We start from the raw sequence: 26013 nt of genomic DNA, 5'->3' as shown, positions 1-26013 counted from the left end.
CACCAACAGACATGCACCAACAGACTCACACCAAAGGGCACACTGAGGCACAAGCCCACTTATGATGCCAGCGGGCTCCGCCCCAAAGCCCACTTATGATGCCAGCGGGCTCCGCCCCAAAGCCCACTTATGATGCCAGCGGGCTCCGCCCCAAGGCCCACTTATGATGCCAGTGGGCTCCGCCCCTCCGCCTGGTCACAGTGAGGTGCACCTATAAAAGGAGGCGCACTGGCCCTGCTCTGTTATTCACTGCGGTGAATGCGCCTAGACTGTGTTAGAGAAAGAGTGAGAGCTATTTGAGTGGAGAGATATTTGAGTGAAGAGTGAGTGGAGGGTGTGTGTGTGTGTGTGTGTGTGTGTGTGTGTGTGTTGTGTTGTGTTGTGTTGTGTGTCAGTGAAGTGTGAGTGGAGTGTGATTTGCTGTTGTGGAGAGAGACTGTTTGTGTGATTGTGTGTGTGAGTGCGAAATTCATCAACATGCGGAGACAACGGTCCATGCCAGCCTGTCCTGAAATCCACCTCGGACAGGCTGGAGGACACGGGCAACAAAGGCGTCATCCAGGACAGGCCCTTGGCACCTGCCACCGAGGAAGCCAAGCTGGACCTCTGGTGGGGACCTGGCTGCGGGGGAGCCAGCATGGACAGCTTGCAGAGACCGGGCAGGGCGGACACCAACTCGCCTCAACTGGGGTAGGAACCCGGCAAGTCGGGAGCCAGCCTGGGCCCGGAGTGGGGAGCTGGCAAGGTGGGAGGCAAGGCTGCCCCTGGGCAGAGGACTGTGACATCAGCGTGGTGGGCAAGGGCCTGCTGACACCTGGCCCCGAGGAGCCCACCCGCTTCGCTGCCCAGGGAGCCGAGTCCAGCACCACCGGGGAGAGGCCCTGTGTGTCCAAATGTCACTCCAGGACCACAGGGCCACTTCCCGCCAGAGTCCCCCCCATAACGCCGCGGCCCATCAAGGGGCTGGCCATCAGCCAGGTGCCGCGGAAGGCTTTCCGGGCCAGGAACTGGCTCGACCAAGACCGACAACTGGGTGCAGCTGACTTAACACCCCAGCCCTTGTCACCAGGCACTTTTAACATCCAAACGTGCCAGCTGCACCAAAGCCGGGTTCCTGACGCCAGCCAATTCCTGAAGGTGGTGCCCAGCACCCCCACATCCCTGCTGCCCGCCCTACCCACCACAAACCCACCACAGGAAGCCATGGAGACGGAAAACCATGGAGTGGTCGCTGTCAACCAAGCCCCTGATGACCAGGGAACAGGGGAAATAGAGGACGCCGCCCAGCGTCCTCTCAGGTCAGCGATACCCACCCACCGTGACCCCCAAACCCAGTTGGGGAGCCACACCCGCCCCACGATGTACCACCGCAGGGAACCTGACAACCCGGGGACTAATGATAGGCCAAGATGTGGAGCAATGTTAAGGCTCAGGCAGAAAATTGCATCCCAGTTTGCCCGACCACTTTCATCGAACCAAACTCAGGGGACAGAAAAGAAGCCGCAGCCGCAGGTGGAGGGAGTGAAGGGCGAGGCCATAAAGAACTGCTCCAAACAAGCCCAGGAGGTGCAGGAGGCGATCAGGAAAGGTAAGGAGGAGGCAGCCTCAAGAGCCCTGGGTGCCACAGGGTTTGGAAAGAAAGGCCCAGGGAGAAGACCCCGGGCCCCGGGGGTGGCTGGGGAGGTGCCTAATGGTGAGCTTCCCGCAGACCCAGACCTGCCCACCGAGAGTGCAAGGCCCCGCCACACCTTAGCAGAACACTCGCGGGGGGCCGGGGAGCTTCGGCAAGATAGGTCTCGACTGCGACACCAGAGGCCACCGGAACAACAACATCAGTGGTATCACTATTTCCTGGTGGAAGGTCAACAGTTAATACCTCCCCGGCCTCCCTCACAACCTCGCCCTACTGCACAGCCTCGAACACCATTACAACCTCCCCCTCCATCACAACCTCATCCTAGGGCACAACCTCATCCACCTACCCAACCTCGACCTCCTGTACAACTTCGCCCTCTGTCCCAACCCCGACCTCCAGCCCAACCTCGACCTCCTGCACACCTTCGACCTCTAATTCAACCTCGACCACCAGCCCAACCTCGACCGCCCGCACAACTTCGACCTCTGCTACAACCCAGACCGCCTGCACAACCCAGACCTGCCATACAACCCCGACTTGTGGTACAACCAAGACCTCCAGGACAACGCAGTCCTCCAAAGACCCCTGGAACCTCTTCACCCCACCCCAAGACTGATGCACAGTAATTCCAGGACTAGTGCAACCATTTCTAGGTGTTGCATACACTTGCTTACGAAAACTTTTGTTTCACTCTAGATTAGGTATTTTCTTTTCCTTTGATGTTTTAATTAGCTTGTTCCAGTTGTTTGTTCCAGTTGTTTTTATAGACATTTTTATAGAATTAGTAATGTAGAATAGACTTTATTTCATTTTATCCTATTTTATTTTATTTTATTTTGCATTTATGCCATTGTTTGCCTGATTATTTCATTTTATCCTATTTTATTTTATTTTGCATTTATGCCATTGTTTGCCTGATTTATTTGAAATTGTAATAAAAAACTTTTGAAATTATTTTCTTGAATTGGTTTTTTGGTATATGAAATTAACTTAGAGTGCATTAAAAAAGGACTCTCCCTCAATGTTCTTTTCCCTTCTAGTTTTATTTTTTGTTAAGTATCCAGTTTATTAAACATGTTTTTTATTATTAAAAAAATAAAACCTACTTGGATGTATTGTCACAAATTAACATCTCTAATGAAGATGATTCTTGAGACCGGGCAGGCTAAATTCTGAATAAATTGCTTTAATCATTCCCCAATTGGTACAACACAAGAGAACATCCTAATGGAGTATGACCATCACATGATGGCCACAGGAGAGGGCAGTTGGAACCAATCAGGCCAGTAGGGGAGTGCAGTTGGGGGGCACCAGGCCTCCAGAGAAGGACAGTTAGGAGAAACCAGGCCAGCAGGGGAGGGAGGGCAGTTAGGGGTGATCAGGCCGACAAGGGAGGACAGTTAGAGGAAACCAGGCTGGCAAGGGAGAGAAGTTAGGGGTGATCGAGCCAGCAGGGGAGGGTAGTTGGGGGCAACCAGGTCAGGAGGGGAGGGCAGTTAGGAGTAAACAGGCCACCAGGGGAGGACAGGGGCAATAGGACTGACAGGGGAGAGGTTAGGGGCAATCAGGCAGGCAGGCAGATAGGCAAGGGGTTGGGAAGCAGCAGTCCTGGATTATTAGAGGGATTGGACATCCCTTGGGGGTCCTACATTGGATAGGGTGCAGCAGGGCTGAGGGACACACCCCCCATGCCGCATGCATGAATTTCATGCACCGGGACTCTAGTAGGTAATATGTGAAAATTAAGAAAATATGTCCATACTGAAGGATACAAGATGGAAAAGAGCTTCATGGAGAGTATGAATTATTTTGTCTGGCATACGATATGGTCTGGGAACCAAGGATTTATTGGGTTCTGTGGTGCCCCTCCCTATCCCCACTGGGGATAGGAACACACATTCCCCCAGATGCTGGAAGTATTGGCAGCTGAGAGTTCTCAGATGATAACTTTTGTGGGATTTTCCCTAGTCCTTTAAAAGACTCTAGAATTGAATTCCCTGTCACTGCCTGGTAGTCACATGTCTCAATTCCTTGCTCTAAAGATAACCACTTACTTGGATTAGGTGTTTTACCCATGTATTTCCTTACCCTTTTACTACACATGTATATGTGTCCCTATTGATACTGTAGAATTATATCACACCATATATTTTTCTTGCTTTATTTGTTCGGGTTTGTAAGAGTTATTCTCATTAATAACTAATTCTAATTCATTCAGATTTCAATTTTATGCATATGCTATAGTTTATCCATTTTAGTGTCGAGTTTTGGCCTTTGAGGAGGTTCCACTTTTCTAAGGAGGTGGTTAGAAGACTTAGAGATGCCCCAAACAACTTATAAATATTCAAGAAAGAGAAAACAGGGTGGTGTGGAAAGTCACTGAATGTGGCACTATAGGAGAGAAGAAGAAAGCTAAGATCCAGCAACAAGACCTGGAGGCCCAATGGCGGGTTGGAGTCCTAGTGCAGCATCACCTAGACATGGCTTAAGCTGAAGAGGAACCCAGAACTCAAAGCCCATCTATGGGGCTAAATGTAAGGGTGGCCAAGCCCCCACAGGAACTTCAGAAAATTACTTCAAGTAAAATGTTCCCATAACAACAGCCACAGCCCACTTATGATGTCAGTTGGCTCCACCCCTCCAGCTGGACACAATGGGGGTGCAACTATGATAGGAGGAACACTGCCCTAACTGGTTACCTCAGTGGGTACAGCATTGACCTGCGGCCTCAAGGGTCCCAGGTTTGATTCCAGTCCAGTGCATGTACACTGGTTGCAGCACATCCCCAGTACAGGGTGTGCAGTAGACCGCTGATTGATGATTCTCTTTCATCTATGTTTCTAACTCTCTCTCCCTCTCCCTTCACCTTTATAAAAAAAAAATCAGTAAAATGTATTTTAAAACTAAAATAAAATAGAAGGTACACTGGCCAGGCTCATGCACTCAACTGCAGTGAAAGCAAATAGAGAGCATTGGTGTAAGAGTAGAGGGTCCTCAGCGTGAGTGAAAAGCGAGAGTTGGGAGTAGGGAACGATTTGCTTGAGTGGAGAGCAAGGATTGGTGTGAGACTGGAGAGCGAAGATTCCTGTGAGAGTGGAGAGCTAGCGTTGATGAAAGAGTGGAGAGCAAGCTTTGCTATCAGAGTGGAGAGGAAGCTTTGGTGTGAGAGTAGAGAGCAAGTGTTGCTGTGAGTGAGTGTGATTTGTTGTTGTTGCAGATTGTTGTGTGGAGAGTGATTGTGTGAGTGTGGAGAACACAAAGATGAAGAGGCAACTTTCCGTACCAACCAGTCCTGAGAACCAATCCGGACAGGTTGCAGGTCCCTGGTACTGAGGAGGACAGCGAGTTCAGAGAGCTGACACCTGGCACTGAGTGAGCCAACCCAGAGCTCTGGAGGGGACATGGCAACGGTGGACACCAACACATCCCAGGTTGTGTCCAGGGAGTTGACAAGTCGAGAGCCAACCTGGACCAGCAGTGGAGAGCTGGCAACTCGGGAGGCAAGACTACCACTGGGCAGAGGAGAGTGAGCTCAGCGTGGTGGGCAAGGGTCTGCTGACACCCGGGTTAGAGAAGCTCATGGGCTTCAATGCCAATGCCCAGGGAGCAGGGTACAATGCCACTGGGGATAGGCCACGTGTGTCTAAATAACCATCAAGGACCACAGAGCGAATACTTACCAGATTACCACGCATGAAGGTGGTGCCCATCAAGGGGATAGCCAGCAGCCAGGTGCCACTGAGGCTTCCCTGGACACAACCTGGCTCTTCCTAGAACACCAGATGGGTGCAGCTGAGCTCAAACCAAAGACACTGTCATCAGGGATGCTCACCATAAAGAGCTCACAACTGCACCAATACCGTTGCCTGTCACCAGGGGCTTCTTGCTTGTGGAGACCAGCGAACTGGGCAATGAGGGCATGGACTCTGGCATTTCCCCCACATGACATCAGCCTTCCATAGCTGCCCTCAAGCCGAGCAGCCATAAAAGGACACCTCAAGACAGAAAAGATCACAGTGGTGGCTGACATCCAAACTTCTCAGGATCTGGCAAGGAGGGCAAATAAGTGACGCCTCCACCAGCTGCTCAGGTCACAGTTTCCCATACAGCCTGACCCCAAAACCAAGGTGGCAAACCACACCAGCCCCACTATGGACAACAGAAGGGAATGTTGGGTCCAACTCTGAACCAAGGTTTGGGGAGATACTACGATTGAACATGACCAGCTTCAATACTGAAAACCCAGATCCTGGAGAAGGAGAAGATGGAGACGTGGTGGCAGTGAGGGGAGAATCCATAGAAAAGAACTGCTACCAAGAAACACAAATGACCCAGGAAGCGCCCAAATTAGCTCAGGAAGAGGCAGGATCATAAGCCCTGTGTGCCACAGCATTTGAAAGAGAGAAAGGCCCAGGAAGAAGATGATCCCCACTCATGTGAGGTGACTTGGGAGGCGCCTGATGGGGATCTTCCCTCTGACCTGCCAACTGACAGCCACAGCAGGAAGACCCATCTGGAATTGGCAGGGCAGTCCCAGGGGATCAGGGAGCTTTAGGCCAACAGAATCCACTTGTCACAACAGAGGTCAATACAGGAGCAGCAGCAGTGGTGTCAAGAGTTCATTGTTGAAGGGAAACAACTGATACAGCCCAGGCCTCCATCCCAACACTCATGCACTCACTGGGGTGAAAGCAAATGTACAGCATTGGTGGAAGAGTGGAGAGCCCTTTGAGTGAATAGGCGATGGTGTGTGTGATTGGCGAGTGATTTCTGTGACTGGAAAACAAACGTTGGTAGCAGTGCAGAGCAGGCATTGGTTTGAGAGTGGAGAGCGTGTGTTGGTGTGAGTGGAGTATGATTTGTTGTGTAGATTACTGTGTGGAGAGTGATTGTGAGTGTGGAGAGAACAAAGAAGGAGAGGCAACTTTCCGTGCCATCCTGTCCTGAGAACCAACTGTGACAGGTGGTAGCTCCCTCACAGTGAGGGATATAGCCAGGTCAGACAGCTGACACCTGGCACAAAGTGAGCCAACGCAAACTTCAAAGGGGACATGGAAAGGCAAACAACCTGCCCCGACTGCAGTAGGGAGCTGACAGGCAGGAAGTCAATCTGGGCCAGGAGTGGGGAGTTGGCTACACTGGAGGCAAGACTGCTCCTGCGCAGAGGACAGTGAGCTCAACATGGTGGGCAAGGGCCTGCTGACACCAGGGCTAGAGAAGAACACGCGCTTCACTGCAAACTCCAAGGGGGCAGGGCACCGTGCCACCGGGGATAGGCCCTGTGTGTCCAAATCACCATCAAGGACCACAGGGCCACTTCCCACCAGAGGACCACCCATGAGTGCGGTGCCCATCAAGGGCTTAGCCAGCACCCAGGTGCTGATGAGACCTCCTGGACACGTCCTGGCACTTCAAAGACCATCAGAGGGGTGCAACAGAGCTCAAACCAAAGCCGGTGTCATCAGGGACTTTCTCCATCAAAACATGTCAGCAGCACCAATGCTGGGTGCCGGTCACCAGCGCATTCTTGCTTGAAGTGCCAGCGAATTTGGCAAGCAGGGCATGGACTCTGGAATTTTCCCCAACTGACATCTGTCTTCCCTAGCAATCACAAAGCCAGAACAGCCAACAAAGAACACAAGGAGACAAAAAAGATCACAGTGGTGGTTGACATCCCCACCACTCAGGACAAGTCAAGAGGTGCAATACCTGACGCCTCCACACGCTGCTCAGGTCAGAGTTTCCCATCCAGCCTGACCCCAACCAAGATGGCAAACCACACCTGCCACAGTATAGACGACAGAAGGGAACCTTGGGACCAACTCTGAACCAAGGTGTGGTGAGATGCTACGACTCAACATGACCAGCTTCTATATTCAAGACCCAGCTCCTGAGAAGGAGAGATGGAGCTGCACATGGAGGCAGAGAGGAGAGAAACCATAGAGAAGAACTGCTACAAAGAAACCCAAAAGGCTCAGGAGGCACCCAGGGAAACTCAGGAGGAGGCAACTTCAGGAGCCCAGGGTGCCACAGCATTTGAAAGAGAAAAGGCCCAGGCAGAAGAGGAGGCCCCAGGCCTGGAAGGTGGCTTGGGAGGCGCCAGATGGGGATCTTCCCGCAGACCTGCCCACTGACAGCCACAGCAAGAGGTCCCACCATGTCTTGGAAGCAAGTCCAAGGGGATCAGGGAGCTTCAGGCAAAGAGAATCCACTTGGAACACCAGAGGCCACCACAGAAACAGCAGCAGTGGAGTCAGCACTTCATTGTTGTAGGGAAACAACTGATACAGCCTCAGCCTCCAAACCCAACACTCATGCACTCACTGGGGCGAAAGCAAAGAGACAGCATTGGTGGAAGAGGGGAGAGCCCTCTGTTTGAATTCACAGGGGGTGTTATGTGTGAATAGGGAGCGATTTCTGTGACTGGAGAACAAGCACAGGTGGGAGTGGAGAGCGAGCGTGGTGGTTGTGCAGAATGAGAGTGGGGTGAGGGGAGTGTGATTTGTTGTGTAGATTACTGTGTGCAGGGTGATTATGTGATTGCAAAGAGCACAAAGATGAGGAGTCAACTTTCCATGCCAGCCTATCCTGAGACCAACCCTGACAGGTGGTAGGTCCCCGGAACTGAGGGAGACAACCAGGTCAGAGAGCTGACACCGGGCACCAAGTGAGCCAACCCAAACCTCTATGGGGACATGGCAGGGCAGAAACCAACCCACCCCGACTACGATAGGGAGCTGGCAAGCAGGAAGCCAACCTGGACCAGCAGTGGGGTAGCTGGCAAAACGGAAGGCAAGGCTGCTCCTGGGAAGAGGACAGTGAGCTCAGCATGGTGGGCAAGGGCCTGCTGACACTAGGACTAGAGAAGCCCACGTGCTTCACTGCCAGCGCACAAGGAGCCAGGTCCAGTGCCAACGGGGATAGGACCTGTGTGTCCAAATCACCATCAAGGACCACAGGGCCACTTCCCATCAGAGTACCACCCAGGTGCGCGTTGCCCATCAAGGGTCTAAACAGCAGCAAGGTGCCGCTGAGGGTTCCCGGACACAAACTGGCTCTTCATAGACCACCAGATGGGTGCAACTGAGCTCAAACCACAGCCGGTGTCATCAGGGACTTTCTACATCAAAAACTGTCAGCAGCACCACTGCGGGGTGCTGGTAACCAGTGCATTCTTGCTTGAAGAGCCAGCGAATTTGGCAAGCAGGGCATGGACTCTGGAATTTTCCCCAACTGACGTCTGTCTTCCCTAGCGATCACAAAACCAGAACAGCCAACAAAGAACACGTGGAGACGGAAAAGATCACAGTGGTGGCTGACATCCCCACCACTCAGGACAAGTCAAGAGGTGCAATACCTGAAGCCTCCACAAGCTGCTCAGGTCAGAGTTTCCCATCCAACCAAACCCCAACCAAGATGCCAAACCACACCTGCCCCCGTATAGACAACAGAAGGGAACGTTGGGACCAACTAACAACCAAGGTGTGGTGAGATGCTACCACTGAACATGTCCAGCTTCATTACTGAAAACCCATCTCCTACAGAAGGAGAAGATGGAGGCTCACGTGGAGCCAGTGGGGAGAAACCATCGAAACGAACTATTACCAAGAAACCCAAGTGACCCATGAGGCGCCCAGGGACGATCAGGAGGAGGCAACTTCAAGTGCCCAGGGTGCTACAGCATTTGAAACAGAAAAGGCCCAGGGAGAAGAGGAGGACCCAGAACTGGAAGGTGGCTTGGGAGGTGCCAGATGGGCATTTTCCTTCAGACCTGCCCACTGACAGCCACAGCAGGAGGCTTCATCAGGAATTGGAAGGGCAGTACCAGGGGATCAGGGAGTTTCAGGCAAACATAATGAAATTTCAACATGAGAGGCCATCACAGGAGCAGTGGGAAGTGGCCCTGTGATCCTTGATGGTGATTTGGACACACAGCGCGGTGCCCATCAAGGGCCTAGCCAGCAGCCAGGTGCCGGTGAGGCTTCCCGGACACAAACTGACTCTTCAAAGACCACCAGACGGGTGCAACTGAGATAAAACGACAGCCGGTGTCATCAGGGACCCTCTCTATCAAGATCTCTCAGCAGCACCGATGCTGGGTGCCTGTCACCAGCACCTTCTTGCTTGTGGTGCCCAGGGAACTGGGCAAGGAGGAAATGGATTCTGGCATTTGCCCCACATCATGTCTGCCTTCCATAGCCTCCCTCAAGTCAGAGCAACCAACATAGGACATGTAGAGTGGAAGAGACCACAGTGGTGGCTGACATCCCAACCACTCAGGACCAGCCAAGAGGGGCAATACCTGACACCTCCACCTGCTGCTCAGATCAGAGTTCCCATCCAGCCTGACCCCAAAACCAAGATGGGAAACCACACCTGCCACAGTATAGACGACAGAAGGGAACCTTGGGACCAACTCTGAACCAAGGTGTGCTAAGATGCTACGACTCAACATGACCAGCTTCTATACTCAAAACCTAGCTCCTAGAGGAGAGATGGAGCTGTACATGGAGGCAGTGAGGGGAGACACCATCGAAAAGAACTGCTACAAAGAAACCCAAAAGGATCAGGAGGCACCCAGGGAAGCTCAGGAGGAGGCAACTTCAGGAGCCCAGGGTGCCACAGCATTTGAAAGAGAAAAGGCCCAGGCAGAAGAGGAGGGCCCAGGCCTGGAAGGTGGCTTGGGAGGCGCCAGATAGGGATTTTTCCCTCAGACCTGCCCACTGACAGCCAGAGCAAGACACCCTACCAGTTCTTGGAAGCGCAGTCCCAGAGGATCAGGGAGCTTCAGCAAACAGAATCCACTTGGAACACCACCAGAGGTCACCACAGAAACAGCAGCAGAGGAGTCAGCACTTCATTGTTGAATGGAAACAACTGATAGAGCCTCGGCCTCTATCCCAACATTCATGCACTCACTGGGGTGAAAGCAAAGAGACAGCATTGGTGGAAGAGGGGAGAGCCCTTTGTTTGAGTTCATAGGGGGTGTTGTGTGTGAAATAGGGAGCGATTTCTGTGACTGGAGAACAAGCATTGGTGGGAGTGGAGAGCAAGCGTGGTGGTTGTGCAGAATGAGAGTGGGTGTGAGGGGAGTGTGATTTGTTGTGTAGATTACTGTGTGCAGGGTGATTTTGTGATTGCAAAGAGCACAAAGATGAGGAGTCAACTTTCCATGCCAGCCTATCCTGAGAATCAACCCTGACAGGTGGTAGGTCCCTGGAACTGAGGGAGACAACCAGGTCAGAGAGCTGACACCTGGCACCAAGTGAGATAACCCAAACCTCTATGGGGACATGGCAGGGCAGACACCAACCAACCCCAACTACGGTAGGGAGCTGGCAAGTAGAAAACCAACCTGGACCAGCAGTGGGGTAGCTGGCAACACGGGAGGCAAGGCTGCTCCTAGGAAGAGGACAGTGAGCTCAGCGTGGTGGGCAAGGGCCTGCTGACACCAGGGCTAGAGAAGCCCACGTGCTTCACTGCCAGCGCACAAGGAGCCAGGTCCAGTGCCACCGGGGATAGGACCTGTGTGTCCAAATCACCATCAAGGACCACATGGCCACTTCCCATCAGAGTACCACCCAGGAGCGCGTTGCCCATCAAGGCTCTAGACAGCAGCAAGGTGCCGCTGAGGCTTCCTGGACACAACCTGGCTCTTCATAGACCACCAGATGGGTGCAGCTGAGCTCAAACCCCAGCGGGTGCCATCAGGGATGCCCTCCATAAACAGCTATCATTTTCACCAATGCCAAGTGCCTGTGACCAGCGCATTCTTGCTTGAAGTGCCAGCAAATTTGGCAAGCAGGGCATGGAATCTGGAATTTTCCCCAACTGACATCTGTCTTCCCTAGCGATCACAAAACCAGAACAGCCAACAAAGAACACGTGGATACGGAAAAGAACACAGGGGTGGCTGACATCCCCACCACTCAGGACAAGTCAAGAGGTGCAATACCTGACGCCTCCACACGCTGCTCAGGTCAGAGTTTCCCATCCAGCCTGACCCCAACCAAGATGGCAAACCACACCTGCCACAGTATGGACAACAGGAGGGAATATTGGGACCAACTCTGAACCAAGATGTGGAGCGATGCTATGACTGAACATGTCCAGCTTCATTACTGAAAGCCCAGTTCCTGGAGAAGGAGAAAATGGAGCCTCACATGGAGCCAGTGGGGGGAGAAACCATCGAAACGAACTATTACCAAGAAACCCAAGTGACCCATGAGGCGCCCAGGGACGATCAGGAGGAGGCAACTTAAAGAGCCCAGGGTGCCACAGCATTTGAAAGACAAAAGGCCCAGGGAGAAGAGGAGGACCCAGACCTGGAAGGTGGCTTGGGAGGTGCCAGATGGGCATTTTCCTTCAGACCTGCCCACTGACAGCCAAAGCAGGAGGCTTCATTAGGAATTGGAAGAGCAGTGCCAGGGGATCAGGGAGTTTCAGGCAAACATAATGAGATTTCGACATGCGAGGCCACCACAGGAGCAGTGGAAAGTGGCCCTGTGATCCTTGATGGTGATTTGGACACACAGCTCGGTGCCCATCAAGGGCCTAGCCAGCGGCCAAGTGACCCTTAGGCTTCCAGGACACAACCTGGCTCTTCTTAGACCACCAGATGGGTGCAGCCGAGCTCAAACTCCAGCTGGTGCCATCAGGGACACTCTCCATAAAGAGCTATCAGTTTCACCAATGCCAAGTGCCTGAGACCAGCACATTCTTGCTTAAGTGCCAGAGAATTTGGCAAGGAAGGCATGGACTCTAGAATTTTCCCCAACTTTCGTCTGTCTTCCCTAGCGGTCATTAAGCCAGAACAGCCAACAAAGAACACGAGGAGAAGGAAAAGATCACAGTGGCGGCTGACATCCCCACCACTCAGGACAAGTCAAGAGGTGCAATACCTGACTCCTCCACACGCTGCTCAGGTCACAGTTTCCCATCCAGCCTGACCCCAACCAAGATGGCAAACCACACCCGCCCCAGTATAGACAACAGAAGGGAACGTTGGGACCAACTCTGAACCAAGGTGTGGTGAGATGGTATGACTGTACATGCCCAGTTTCATTACCGAAAACCCAGCTCCTGGAGAAGGAGAAGATGGAGCCTCACATGGAGACAGTGAGGGGAGAAACCATAGAGAAGAACTGCTACCAAGAAACCCAACGGACTCAGGAGGCGCCCAGGGAAGATCAGGAGGAGGCAACTTCAAGATCCCAGGGTGCCACAGCATTTGAAAGAGAAAAGACCCAGGGAGAAGAGGAGGCCCCCGGACTTGAAGGTGGCTTGTGAGGCGGGTGATGGGGATCTTCCCTCTGACCTGCCCACTGACAGCCACAGCAGGAGGCCCCACCAGGAATTGGAAGCGCAGTCTCAGGGAAACAGGGAGCTTCAGGAAAATCGAGCAAGATTGCGACATCAGAGGCCACCACAGGAGCAGCAGCAGTGGTGTCAACATTTCATTGTTGAAGGGAAACAACTGATACAGCCCTGGCCTCCATCCCAACACTCATGCACTCACTGGGGTGAAGGCAAATAGACAGCATTGGTGGAAGAGTGGAGAGCCCTTTGTTTGAGTTAACAGGGTATATTGTGTTTGAGTGGGGAACGATTTCTTTGACTAGAGAACAAGCATTGGTGGGAGTGGAGAGTGAGCATTGGTGCGAGTGCAACGAGAGTTGGTGCTAGTGGAGTGTGATTAGCTGTTGTGTAGATTATTGTGTGGAGAGTGATTGTGTGAGTGTGGAGAGCACAAAGAAGCGGAGGCAACTTTCCATGCCATCTTGTCCTGAGAACCAACCCTGACAGGTGGTAGGTCCCTGGCACTGAGGGACACAGCCAGGTCAGACAGCTGACACCGGGCACCGAGTGAGCCAATCCAAACCTCTATGGGGACATGGCAGGGCAGACAACAACACACCACGACTGCGGTAGAAAGCTGACAAGCAGGAAGCCAACCTGGGCCAGGAGTGGGGAGTTGGCAACAGAGGAGGCAACACGGCTCCTGGGCAGAGGACAGTGAGCTCAGCGTGGTGGGCAAGGGCCTGCTGACACCAGGGCTAGAGAGGAACACGCGCTTCACTGCAAACTCCCAGGGTGCCAGGAAGAGTGCCACCGGGGATAAGCCTTGTGTGTCCAAATCACCATCAAGGACCACAGGGCCACTTCCCACAAGAGGACCACCCATGAGTGCAGTGCCCATCAAGGGCTTAGCCACCACCCAGGTGCTGCTGAGGTTTCCACGGACACATCCTGGCTCTTCAAAGACCATCAGACAGGTGCAACTGAGCTCAAACCACAGCCGTTGTCATCAGCATGCTCTCTATCAAGAGCTGTCAGCAGCACCAATGCTGGGTGCCTGTCACCAGCGCCTTCTTGTTTGTGGTGCCCAGGGAACAGGGCAAGGAGGGAATGGACTCTGGCATTTCGCCCACATCATGTCTGCCTTCCATAGGCGCCCTCAAGCTAGAGCAGCCAACAAAGGACACCTTGAGACAAAAAGATCACTGTGGTTGCAGACATCCAAACCACTCAAGACCAGGCAAGAGGGGCAATACTGAACGCCTTCCACAGCTACTCAGGTCAGAGCTCCCCATCCATCCTGACCCCAAAACCAAGGTGGCAAACCACACCTACCCTACTACACTCTACAGAAGGGCATATGGAAATACTGGGACCAACTCAGGACCACGATTTGGTGAAATGCTAGACTTAGACGAAGGTTAGCATCTCACTATGCAATACCACCTTCATTATGGCAAACCCAGGTAATGGAGAAGAACATGAGGGGCATTTGGAGGCACTGAGCAGAGAATCCATCATAAAGAAGAAAAACTCCCAAGAAAACAACATGATCCAGGAGCCACTCAGGAAAGCTCAGGAGGAGGCAACCTCAAGAGCCAAGGGTACCAAAGCCTTTGAGAGAGAGAAAGGCCTGTGGAGAAGATGAGGCCACAAGCGCTGGAGGTGGCTTGGGTGGCGCCTGATGCTGATCTTCCCTCAGATGTGCCTACTGAAAGCCCTGTTGGAGGCACCATAGGCCAGGACCTGGTAGGGAAGTCCCAGGGGATCAGGGAGCTTCAGGCCAAAAGAATCCGCTTGGGACTCCAGAGGCCACCACAGGAGCAGCATCAGTGGTGTCAGCACTTCATTGTTGAAGGGAAACAACTGATACAGCCTGGTCCACATCCCAACACTCATGCACGCACTACAGTGAAAGCAAATAGATAGCATTGGAGGAAGAGTGGGGAGCCCTTTGATTGAGTGAATAGGCGGTGTTGTGTGTGAATGGAGAGCGATTTCTGTGACTCTAGAACAAGCCTTTGTGGGAGGGTAGGGTGAGCTTTGGTGGGAGAGTGGAGTGTGATTTGTTTTTGTTTAGACTGTTGTGTGGACAGTGATTGTGTGAGTGTGGAGAGCACAAAGAAGCAGAGCAACTTTCCCTGCCAGCCTGTGCTGAGAACTAACCCTGACCGGAGGCAGGTTTTTGGCCCTGAGGGAGACAGCCAGATCAGAGACCTGGCACCTAGTGAGCCAACACAAACCTCTATGGGGACATGGCAGGGCAGACACCAACCCACAACCACAGCGGTAGTGAGGTGGCAAGCATGGAACCAAATGGACCAGCAGTGGAGAGCTGGCCAACATGAGAGGCAAGGCTGCTCCTGGGAAGAGGACAGTGAGCTCAGCGTGGTGGGCAAGGCCTGCTGACACCTGGCCTAGAGAAGCCCACGTGCTTTACTGCCATTGTACAAGGAGTCGGGCCCAGTGCCACCGTGAATAGGACCTGTGTGTCCAAATCACCATCAGGGACCACCAGGCCACTTCCCACCAGAGTACCACCCATGATCGCGGTGCCCATCAAGGGCCTAGCAAGCAGCCAGGTGCCGCTGAGGCTTCCAGGACACAACCTGGCTATCCATATACTACCAGGTGGTTCAGCCAAGCTCAAACTCCCAGCCGGTGCCATCAGGGATGCTCTCCAGAAAGAGCTATCAACTGAACCAATGCCAAGTGCCTGTCACTAGCTCACTCTTTCTTGAAGTGCCCATCGAATTTGGCAAGGAGGGCATGGACTCTGGAATTTTCACCACATCGCGTTTGCCTTCCCTAGCAGTCATAAAGACAGAACAGCCAACAAGGAACACTTGGAGACGGAAAAGATCACAGTGGTGGCTGACATCCCCAGCACTCAGGACCAGGCAAGAGGGGCAATACCTGACGCCTCCACACGCTGCTCAGGACAGAGTATCCCATCCAGACTGACACCAAATCAAAGGTTCCAAACCACACTGATCCAAAAACAGACAACAGAAGGGAACGTCGGGACAAACGGTGAACCAAGGTGTGGTGAGATACTACAACTGAACATGACCAGCTTCATTACTGAAAACCCAGCTCCTGGAGAAGGAGAAGATGGAGCCGCAGGTGGAGACATTGAGGGAAAAATCCATCGAAAATAACTACTACCAAAAAACACAAATTACCCAAGAGGCGCCCAGGGAACGTCAGGAATAGGCAACATCATGAGCCCACTGTGCCACAGCATTTGAAAGAGAAAAGACCCAGGGAGAAGAGGAGGCCCAGGCACTGGAAGGTGGCTTGGGAGGCGCCAGATGGGGATCTTCCCTCAGATCTGCCCACTGACAGCCACAGCAGGAGGCCCCACCAGGAATTGGAAGCGCAGTCTCAGGGGATCAGGGAGCGTCAAGAAAATCGAGCAAGATTGCGACATCAGAGGCCACCACAGGAGCAGCAGCAGTGGTGTCAACATTTCAGTGTTGAAGGGAAACAACTGATAAGAGCCTCAGCCTCCAAACCAAACACTCATGCACTCACTGGGGTGAAAGAAAATAGACAGCATTGGTGGAAGAGTGGAGAACCCTTTGTTTGAGTTAACAGGGTATATTGTGTGTGAATGGGGAGCGATTTCTGTGACTGGAAAACAAGCATTGGTGGTTGTGGAGAGTGAACATTGGTGTGAGTGGAGTGTGATTAGTTGTTGTGTAGATTACTGTGTGGAGAGTGATTGTGTGAGTGTGGAGAACACAAAGAAGCAGAGGCAACTTTTCGTGCCAGCTTGTCCTGAGAACTAACCCTGACAGGTGGTAGGTCCCTGGCACTCAGGGAGACAGCCAGGTCAGACAGTTGACATGTGGCACCGATGAGCCAACCCAAACCTCTATGGGGATATGGCAGGGCGGACAACAACACACCACGATTGCGGTAGGGAGCTGGCAAGCAGGAAGCCAACCTGGGCCAGGAGTGGGGAGTTGGCAACAGAGGAGGCAACACGGCTCCTGGGCAGAGGACAGTGAGCTCAGCGTGGTGGGCAAGGGCCTGCTGACACCAGGGCTAGAGAGGAACACGCGCTTCACTGCAAACTCCCAGGGTGCCACCAGGGATAAGCCTTGTGTGTCCAAATCACCATCAAGGACCACAGGGCCACTTCCCACAAGAGGACCACCCATGAGTGCAGTGCCCATCAAGGGCTTAGCCACCACCCAGGTGCTGCTGAGGTTTCCACGGACACGTCCTGGCTCTTCAAAGACCATCAGACAGGTGCAACTGAGCTCAAACCACAGCCGTTGTCATCAGCATGCTCTCTATCAAGAGCTGTCAGCAGCACCAATGCTGGGTGCCTGTCACCAGCGCCTTCTTGTTTGTGGTGCCCAAGGAACTGTGCAAGGAGGGAATAGACTCTGGCATTTCGCCCACATCATGTCTGCCTTCCATAGCCACCCTCAAGCCTGAGCAGCCAACAAAGGACACCTGGAGATGAAAAAGATCACTGTGGTTGCAGACATCCCAACCACTCAAGACCAGGCAAGAGGGGCAATACTGAACACCTTCCAAAGCTACTCAGGTCAGAGCTCCCCATCCATCCTGACCCCAAAACCAAGGTGGCAAACCACACCTACCCTACTACACTCTATAGAAGGGCATGGAAATACGGGGACCAATTCAGGACCACGATTTGGTGAAATGCTAGACTTAGACGAAGGTAGCATCTCACTATGCAATACCACCTTCATTATGGCAAACCCAGGTAATGGAGAAGAACATGAGGGGCATTTGGAGGCATTGAGCAGAGAATCCATCGAAAAGAAGAAACACTCCCAAGAAATCCACATGATCTGAGAAGTCCATGTGCTTCACTGTGAGTTCCCAGAGAGCCAGGAGCATCTCCACCAGGAATAGGACCTGTGTGCATATCACATACAAGGACCACAGGGCCATGTCCCACCAGAGGACCACCCATGAGCACGGTTCCCATCAAGACCCTAGCCAGCAGCCAGGTGCTGCTGAAGGCTTCCTGGATAGGACCTCGCCCTTCAAAGACCACCAGACGGGTGAAGCTGAGCTCAAACCACAGCCGGTGTCATCAGGGAAGCTCTCTATAAAGAGCTGTCAGCAGCACCAATGCTGGGTGCCTGTCGCCAGCACCTCCTTGCTTGTGGTGCCCAGGGAACTGGGCAAAGAGGGAATGGACTCTGGCATTTCTCCCACATCATGTCTGCCTTTCACAGCCGTCGTGAAGCCAGAGCAGCCACCACAGGATGCTAGGAGATGGAAAACATCAGAGTCCTGGCTGATATCCCAACCACTCAGGACAAGGCAAGTGGGATAATACCTGACGCCTCCTGGCTGCTGCTCAGGTCAGAGTTTCCCATCCAGCCTGACCCCAAAATCAAGGTAGCACACCACACGGGCACCGATACAGACTATAGAAGGGCATATGGAAATCCCGGACCAACTCTGGACTGCCATGTGGTAATATACTACGACTGAGACAAAGGTTAGCATCTCAATATGCAAGACCATCTTCATTATAGAAAACACAGCTCCTGGAGAAGAACATGAGTGGCAGGTGGAGACATTGAGCGGAGAATCCATTGAAAAGAAGAAACATTCCAAGAAACCCACATGATCCAGGAGGCGCTCAGGAAAGCTCAAGAGGAGGCAGCCTCAATAGCCCTGGGTGTCACAGCATTGGAGAGAGAAAGGGAGGGGCCGGATGTGGATCTTCTACAGACCTGCCTACTGACAGCCACTGCAGGAGGCCCCACGAGGACTTGGTAGCCCAGTCCCAGGTGATCAGGGAGCTTCGGGCCAACAGAATCCCCTTGTGACACCAAAGGCCACCACATCAGCAGCAGCAGTGGAGTCAGCACTTCATTGTTGAAGGGAAACAACTGATACAGCCCAGACTCCATCCCAACACTCAAGCACTCACTGGGGTGAACGCAAATAGACAGCATTGGTGGAAGAGTGGAGAGTCCTTTTTTGGGTGAAGAGGAGGTGTTGTGTGTGAGTGCAGAGCAATTTGTGTGAGTAGAGATCAAGTGTTGGTGTGAGAATGAACAGCAAGAGTTGGTGGCAGTGGAGTGTGATTTGTTGTTTTGTACATTGTTGTGTGGAGAGGGATTGTGTGAGTGTGGAGAGCGCAAAGAAGTGGAGGCAACTTTCAATGCCAGCCCGCCCTGAGAACCAACCCTGACACGTGGTAGGTCCCTGGCACTGAGGGAGACAGCCACATCAGACAGCTCACACCTGGAACCGAGTGAGCCAAACCAGACATCTGATGGGGTCCTGTCAAAGCAGACACCAACCCAGCCTGCCTTCCAGTAGGGAGCTGGCAAGCAGGGAGACAACCAGGGCCAGCAGTGCGATGCTGGCAACACGGGAGGCAAGGTTGCCCTTCGGCAGAGGACAGTGAACTCAGCGTGGTGGGCAAGGTCCTGCTGACAACCGGCCCGGAGAAGCCCATACCCTTCACCGCCAGTGCACAGCAAGCCGGGTCCAGCACCACCAGGGAGAGGCCCTGTGTGTCCAAATCACCATCAATGACCACAGGGCCACTTACCGCTATGGTACCACCCATGAGAGCAATGCCAATCAAGGGCCTAGCCAGCAGCCAGGTGGCCCCAAAGATTCCCAGACCAGCACCTGGCATTTAGGCCAACGTTTGCCTGATTTATTAGAATTTGTTAGTAATAAGAGAGGTTGATGAAGTAATTTTCTTGAATTGTTTTATTAGTATATGAAACAATTTATTTAGAGTGCATTAAAAAAAGGACTCTCCCTCAATGTTCTTTTAACTTCTAGCTTTAATTATTTTTTGTTAAGTATGTAGTTTATTAAACAAGCTTTTTATTATTACAAAATCAAAACCTACCTGGATTAAAAAATATATTACCCAAGTTATTATTATTGTCATAAGTTGACATCTCTAATGTAGTGATCTTCTTGAGATCAGGAATGCTAAATTCTGAATAAATTGTTTTAACGGTCCCCCAATTGATACGAAAATCGGCTAGTTATGTGTATTCACTCAGAAGTGAACCTGAGGAGATCACTCATCAATTATATTTGTTGGCAGTGGGGGAAAGTCACTAGCTGTCAGACAGGTGGGTTCAGACCAGACCTGGGTTCACCAGCCTCAGTACTTGAGTTCTGGCTAGGAAAGAATTCAGAGCCAAGACTCAATCTATAAGAGACCATTTATTTGGAAAATCACAGAAGTAGAGGAAGCAATCATAGAGGAAATGGCCTTAGGAAACAAGTTATAGAAGTAAAGGAAGGGACCTTGGAGCTTCGAAGTGAGGAAGGTAAAGGTGACATGTCAGGTGTGAGCGTGCTCCCAGGAAGGGAAGAGTGCTAGGTTCTTAGTCCTAAGGATTTCAAGGACGGATACTTTAGGGGTGATGCCAGAGGAGGACCCCAATTCATCAGCTTCCCAAATATGTCCTTGAAGGTTCTGGGTCTCCACTGATTGGTCGGCACTAGGGCAGGGGATCATCAGTTAATGCAGCTGGCCCTGAGGTCAACTGAGCCTTTGCTTGACTGGTTTTGCTGTTTTTCTGGGCCTGAAACTGAAATACAACTGAGGCCTTGATGTTATATCTAGGAAGGAAAAGGTCAGGGGTACAAACCATCTGACCAGCAATTTGTAAGGGAAGGAACGGTCTCCCTGGAGATGGGGTTCTACCCTAAAATTATCCGTTGCTAGGCACCCGGGGCTTTCCACCATTCTGGACCTAGCTCACAGTCTTTCAAACTGTCTACTGAGAGGAGTTAGCTTGACACAGGCAGACAGGGCAGGGGTCCACTGGAAAACTAAGGCAGGTGGGACACAGGCAGGGGCAGACATGGCCCTTTGAGCAAGCCTAACCACAGGAACCAGTCATGCTGAAATAGAAGTTTTGGACACAAAGTGGAAGGCATGTGAAGCCAAGGGAGGGCCTGCAACAACAAGGTGTACTGACACAAAGGAACAGAGAAAGTTCAGGCGTGTTGCTGGGCAAGAACAATCAGGGAATCAATCAGGTGGCGACACAGGTAGAAATAGAGCAGACCTGTAGCACATATACACTGGCATTTATCCCTAGACCAACTAGCTTCACTGGTAACTCATTATTTGGGCCCCCTCCCCTCGGGGAAGTCTCAATCTGCTTGTAATAAATTTTCCACACTTTTGCATGAATCTTCTGGTCTGAGGAGCTCATTCTTTGGTGTCCAGAGACATGACCCTGGGGAACAAACCTCAGCTCACTGTTCTAGTTATCACTATGAGGTGGTTTTTGATCATGTATACTGGTATTTTAAATAGATCCTACAAGTTATATGCTCCTTAACTTATATTAACACCTTTGATAAAAATAATAAAAATATAATGTTTAAACGACTGATAAATCTAGGGTTCATATTTTCATAGGTGGCCTCTTGGAAACTGAGACTTCTGTGGAATTACATGCAAGATTTGACATATATGTGTATCCTCATGGAGAGTTTTACTGTTTGCTTTCATTGTATTTCAAAAACTATCTGTGACCCCAAAATGAACAAATCCTAAACTAAACAGTGATCTAATGTTTCCTCCTGTGTTAGTGTTGGTGGCATGTGATTTATAAGGTCTTTGCATGTGTGTAGCATTGATTCCTCATCTAGTTCATTCTATTGTTAGCAGACAGGGACCAGCCCTGAGTGGGTCTGCCTCAGGCCAGTTTGTAGCGCATGGGTTCTTGACTTCATGTAGAAGAGATTTCACAACCCCAGTCCAGGTGATTTTGAGGGTATGTTTATTAAAGCAGGGGCCAGGGAAACAAAGGAAGAACTTAGGGTAGAAGAAGCAACAGGGGAGAACCTAGGCAGTGGTCTGCTTTGGCTCCCTGGAAACATTATAGAAAATGAGCGAGCCAGGGCAGGGCTGCTGTTAGCTGACTGGGAAGCCCCTGGACATGATGGTCACCCTGGAGATGAGCTTCTACCCTACAATTGTCCGTTGCTAGGCACCCAGGTCTTTCCACCTTTCTGTACCTAGGTCACCGTCTTTCAAACTGTCTACTGGTATTTAAATACATCTAAGGTGGGGCTGCTTTTAGCTCCCTTGGGAAGACAGAGAAAAGGGGGCCTTGAAAACAGGATTAGGGGGTGAGCCCAGGATGAGCTGTCACTGCCTGCTGCTCCCCTTGTTGCAATTCTCTTGGGGGACTCTGAAGAGTTTAGGAGGAATTAAAAAGTTTATGTCTAGGAAGAGGAATGGGTGTGCTCTGTCTAGAGTGAGTGCACACAAGAGACTTTGTCCTGAGGGTTTTCATCTTTTTTTCTGTAGGCAAGAATGTTGGGGGAAGTTTTCAGTAGAATATTCATTAGCTTTCCCAGTGCATTTTTAATATGTTGATGCATCAAAATGAGCTTACAGGGGAATTTGGGATTATTCTTTGGTCTGCTTTACTGTTTTACTTTTAAACTTGGTTTTGTCAGACTTTACTGGGATTTTTGTTTATTTGTTCCCCCAACTTCATCTGTCCTTGGGTTTGGCTGGCAAAAATGGCCTTACTTTGGTTTCTGCTCTCCATTTTCCTACCGGGATATTTTAAGTTATGTATTCTCTGGATAGGGAGGAGAGGTATAAATCATTTACTCTCAAGTGTCCTTGGTTAGGCAGATAACCAAAGTCTTACAATTCACTAGCTGGCTGTAAGTTGTTCAAACTGTTTGGCCATGTTTTAGTTTTCTTGTCTCAGTTTCCCCATTCCACTTGCCCAGGACTTTCCCTAGCTTCTTACTATCCTGCCTCATTATGACAGAGCTCATTCTCCTCTTGTCAGTCACGCGAACTATACATTCACTGGATGACACCACCTCTATTTCCTTCAGCTTGGATGAACTTTCATCCTAGTTTTCCCAGAAGAGAATTACTTTATACCAGCATAATTATTAATAGCATCTCTTTCACTCAAAAATGTCCCAGTTTGAATGATATGTTTACTATAAACACAACTCAAGGAAGGCCAATGACCAGACTTGCCTTTGATGAGGCACCTTCATCCCTTAGGAAAAAAATAAGTTGAAATCAACATCCAAACATAGCTAGACTTGCCAGCAGCGGAGAGAGATGAGCAGCAACCAGCCTGACCAATTTTCACTAAAACCTTGACCTAAACAGGAGCTATAGGCTCCTACAGCAGGTCTTCAATGAGTCAGAACAGGTCAAGGTGGTTGGAAAGAAGCCATTTTCCACCCTCTAAAACTCTAAGAAACAGTTCTAAGACAGCATACGGATCGATCACTTGCCCCAACATTGTCCTTTCACTGGCCAAACCACCTGACCTCTGCACTGATACAACTCTTTTAGAATTGAGATTTTCAAAATTCTTGGTAACTTCTCCGGATCCCAAAACTAACTTGATAATTCCAAGAAACCATGCCAGTCCTAGAAGCACACTTTAAGTGGGAAAAGAAATGTTTACTGTACTTTCTATATCTATCCTTCATGACAGGAAGAATGGATGAATACGAAAAGGGCAGCATAAAGGATGCTGACGTTATGGTAATAATGTTCTATTATCAAGTGAAAAGGAAACATGGCATTATTTTCAATATTATATTGAATGAGCCCACAAAAACTAATTTCTACATTAGGTGGAATTCCTAGTGATATGAAACTCTTCAAAAAAAAAGATGTCACAACAAGTTTCAAATCAACTTGTCCACAACTCAATTCATAAATATACAAAAGTGGTGATAAATATGAATAAGAAAATAAAAACCTCTCAAATTTAGAATTATGTTAAAATTTATATGCCAAGTAGGAATATTCTGTATCATGTGAAAACATCTTCAGGAGAAATCCCCCCTCTTTTATTCTTTAGAAAAGAACTAAAGCTGTAAATATATTGAATTAGTGTGAATACCTGATGCCGGTGAGAAAGAAAATCATTCAATTTTATAATCTCCAAGGAGAAACATCCTAAGGAACAAGTACCCATCCTACAAAAAAAAAACTCAAACGGGTCCTGCATTCTGATAAAAGTGCTGACGGCCCTACTACAATTTTTATGCTGCTGAGATTTCTTCTACAACTTGAGTGAGTGAAAGTTCAGCCATAACTGACCCCTAGGGACATACTTATGTTCAAAAATCCAGTCAAATCCAGTTGTATGCCAACCTTGGAGGAAAGGGATGGGTGTTTTTTTTCATTTGGCTTAAGAATGTGATATTAGAACATGAGCTGGGAACACAATTAAACCCAGTTCCCACCCACAGTTTAAACCCAAATGAATCCCTCTTGAATTTTATCTGCCTGGTACAATAGAAGCTCTGTCAAATTGAAAGAAAACTGTGATGTGATGTGATGAGCTATGTGGACACCACTCACAGCAGTACAGCTAGGGCCAAATACCTGGAAATTCCATTGAATGAAGCCATATTGTGCCTGGACTTCCAGTCCTCATTTACACCTAACCCTTCCTTGTTGGCCATCTGAATCCAGGATAATAGACATACGATTCTATCAACAAGAGTGTATGCAATATGATGTACATATGACACCCATAAATGTACTGGTTTCATTCCTTCCATATGCGTCTATCCCCTTAGGCTCTCCTGCTTCCCATTCTGTTAACGTGGGTCAATATTTCTGATGAGTATGGTGGGTTTAGCAAGGGATATCTTACTGGGGTATCTTTCTCATCACTAAGCTGGTCCCAGCCCATCGTTGTGAGCACCTGAAAAGCCAAGGCAAGCACTGCTTCTAATACAACCTCAGATTCATGCCTAATCTCTCATTGTTCAAGAACATAGGGGCAGGCTAGAAGAGGTCAATGTGGGGAGGAGGAGGATATATGTAATACTTTCAACAATGAAGATTTAAATACATACATACATACATACATACATGATAGGAGTTCTCTATATCCCCAACTAAAACTTTAGTCTGGCCACAGCATGGCACCTCTTGAAACTGGAATTGGACTTCCTTTTCTTCTCTAAGTATCTGTGTTTGTTTTATTTTTTTATGTTCTGTAACACAGAACGTTAGGAACCCTGTGACTGAGAGAGGACTATATCATCTCCCAGTTTCAGGTGGTCATTAACTGGTATCTGATTATTTCAAGCTTTTTAGAAAACAAGTTAAAGTATGTAGTTCTAAACCATTTTATGAAAGTAGTAACAGCATCAGCGAACAATTGTTTATAAGTGGGTACTTATTCACATCAAGTATTTAGTAAATAAAAATTTATCTATATGGCAAAGAGGTAAACCTCAATTCCCCCCCCCCCACCCTTCACCGAACCTTATAGGAGGTTGGGTGCAGGGAGAAGGAATTTACCAATTCTAGAAGAGGCATCTGAGAGGCTGAGACTGACCAGTGCTATTGCTAGCTTTGCGGGGAGGGGGCGGGGGAGAAGGGGGAAGGGACTACAGGTTCCAAATTTGGAATATTCTCCTCTAAACCAGTTGCTCAAAGATTTCCAAGACATTTGCCTTAGTCATTACAATCTCAAAGTGTTTTCTTTCACCAAGTCAGTGTAGTGAACCTGTCACCACTCAATGGAGTTTCACCTGAATAAAATTTTTTTAATGGTACACATCAATGTGTATGTATGTATGTATAATCTCCAGTACAAATGTTTATATAGCTACATATCCCATTAATTGCAATTTGCCTGTTTAGGTATGCCATGCCCTAATATAAATTAAGAAGAGTTTTTTCTTGTAGTTAGTTTCCCTTCTACCATGGTGTGATGGTTAGTTTTATGTGTCAACTTGACTGGGCCCACAGGGTACCTAGATATTTGGTCGAACATTATTGCGGATGTGACTGTGGGTCGTTCTGGGGTAAGAGTAACATTTGAATTGATAAACTGAGTGAGGCAAATCATCCTCCTAGATGTACCCCTCATTCAAGCAATTAAAGGGCTGAATAGAGCAAAGAGGTTGACCCCACTCCCACCCCCACCACCTTTACAGTAAGAAGGAACTTCTCGAATTACAGTGAGAAGTGATGAAGCAATGAAGGCAATGCTAACATATTATTATTCTATATCAATGTAACAGCAAGTAAATGGACAGTTAATAGAGCCTCTGCAGGT

At 50.0% G+C, this 26013-nt stretch overlaps 1 protein-coding gene across 1 annotated transcript; it reads left to right on the top strand.

Annotated features, from left to right (window-relative positions):
- Positions 1-267: 267 nt before the first annotated feature.
- Positions 268-2516, top strand: LOC129147221 (uncharacterized). Its single transcript, XM_054708507.1, has 2 exons — positions 268-1588; positions 1709-2516. The coding sequence occupies exons 1-2, from the start codon at positions 478-480 to the stop codon at positions 2260-2262; spliced, it is 1665 nt and encodes a 554-aa protein (XP_054564482.1). The 5' UTR covers positions 268-477; the 3' UTR covers positions 2263-2516.
- The last annotated feature ends 23497 nt before the right edge of the window (positions 2517-26013 follow it).

Source organism: Eptesicus fuscus, chromosome 19, assembly GCF_027574615.1.
Source record: "Eptesicus fuscus isolate TK198812 chromosome 19, DD_ASM_mEF_20220401, whole genome shotgun sequence".
Classification (NCBI taxonomy): Eukaryota; Metazoa; Chordata; class Mammalia; order Chiroptera; family Vespertilionidae; genus Eptesicus; species Eptesicus fuscus.
The sequence above is the reverse complement of the archived record's forward strand: the minus strand, read 5'-3'. Positions and strand labels throughout refer to the sequence as shown.

Excerpts from the sequence above, each read along its gene's own strand:
- LOC129147221 (XM_054708507.1), top strand. The coding sequence starts at position 478 with ATGCGGAGACAACGGTCCATGCCAGCCTGTCCTGAAATCCACCTCGGA. Across the intron at positions 1,589-1,708 it reads GCAGGAGGCGATCAGGAAAG|ACCCAGACCTGCCCACCGAG; the intron begins GTAAGGAGGAGG and ends AGCTTCCCGCAG.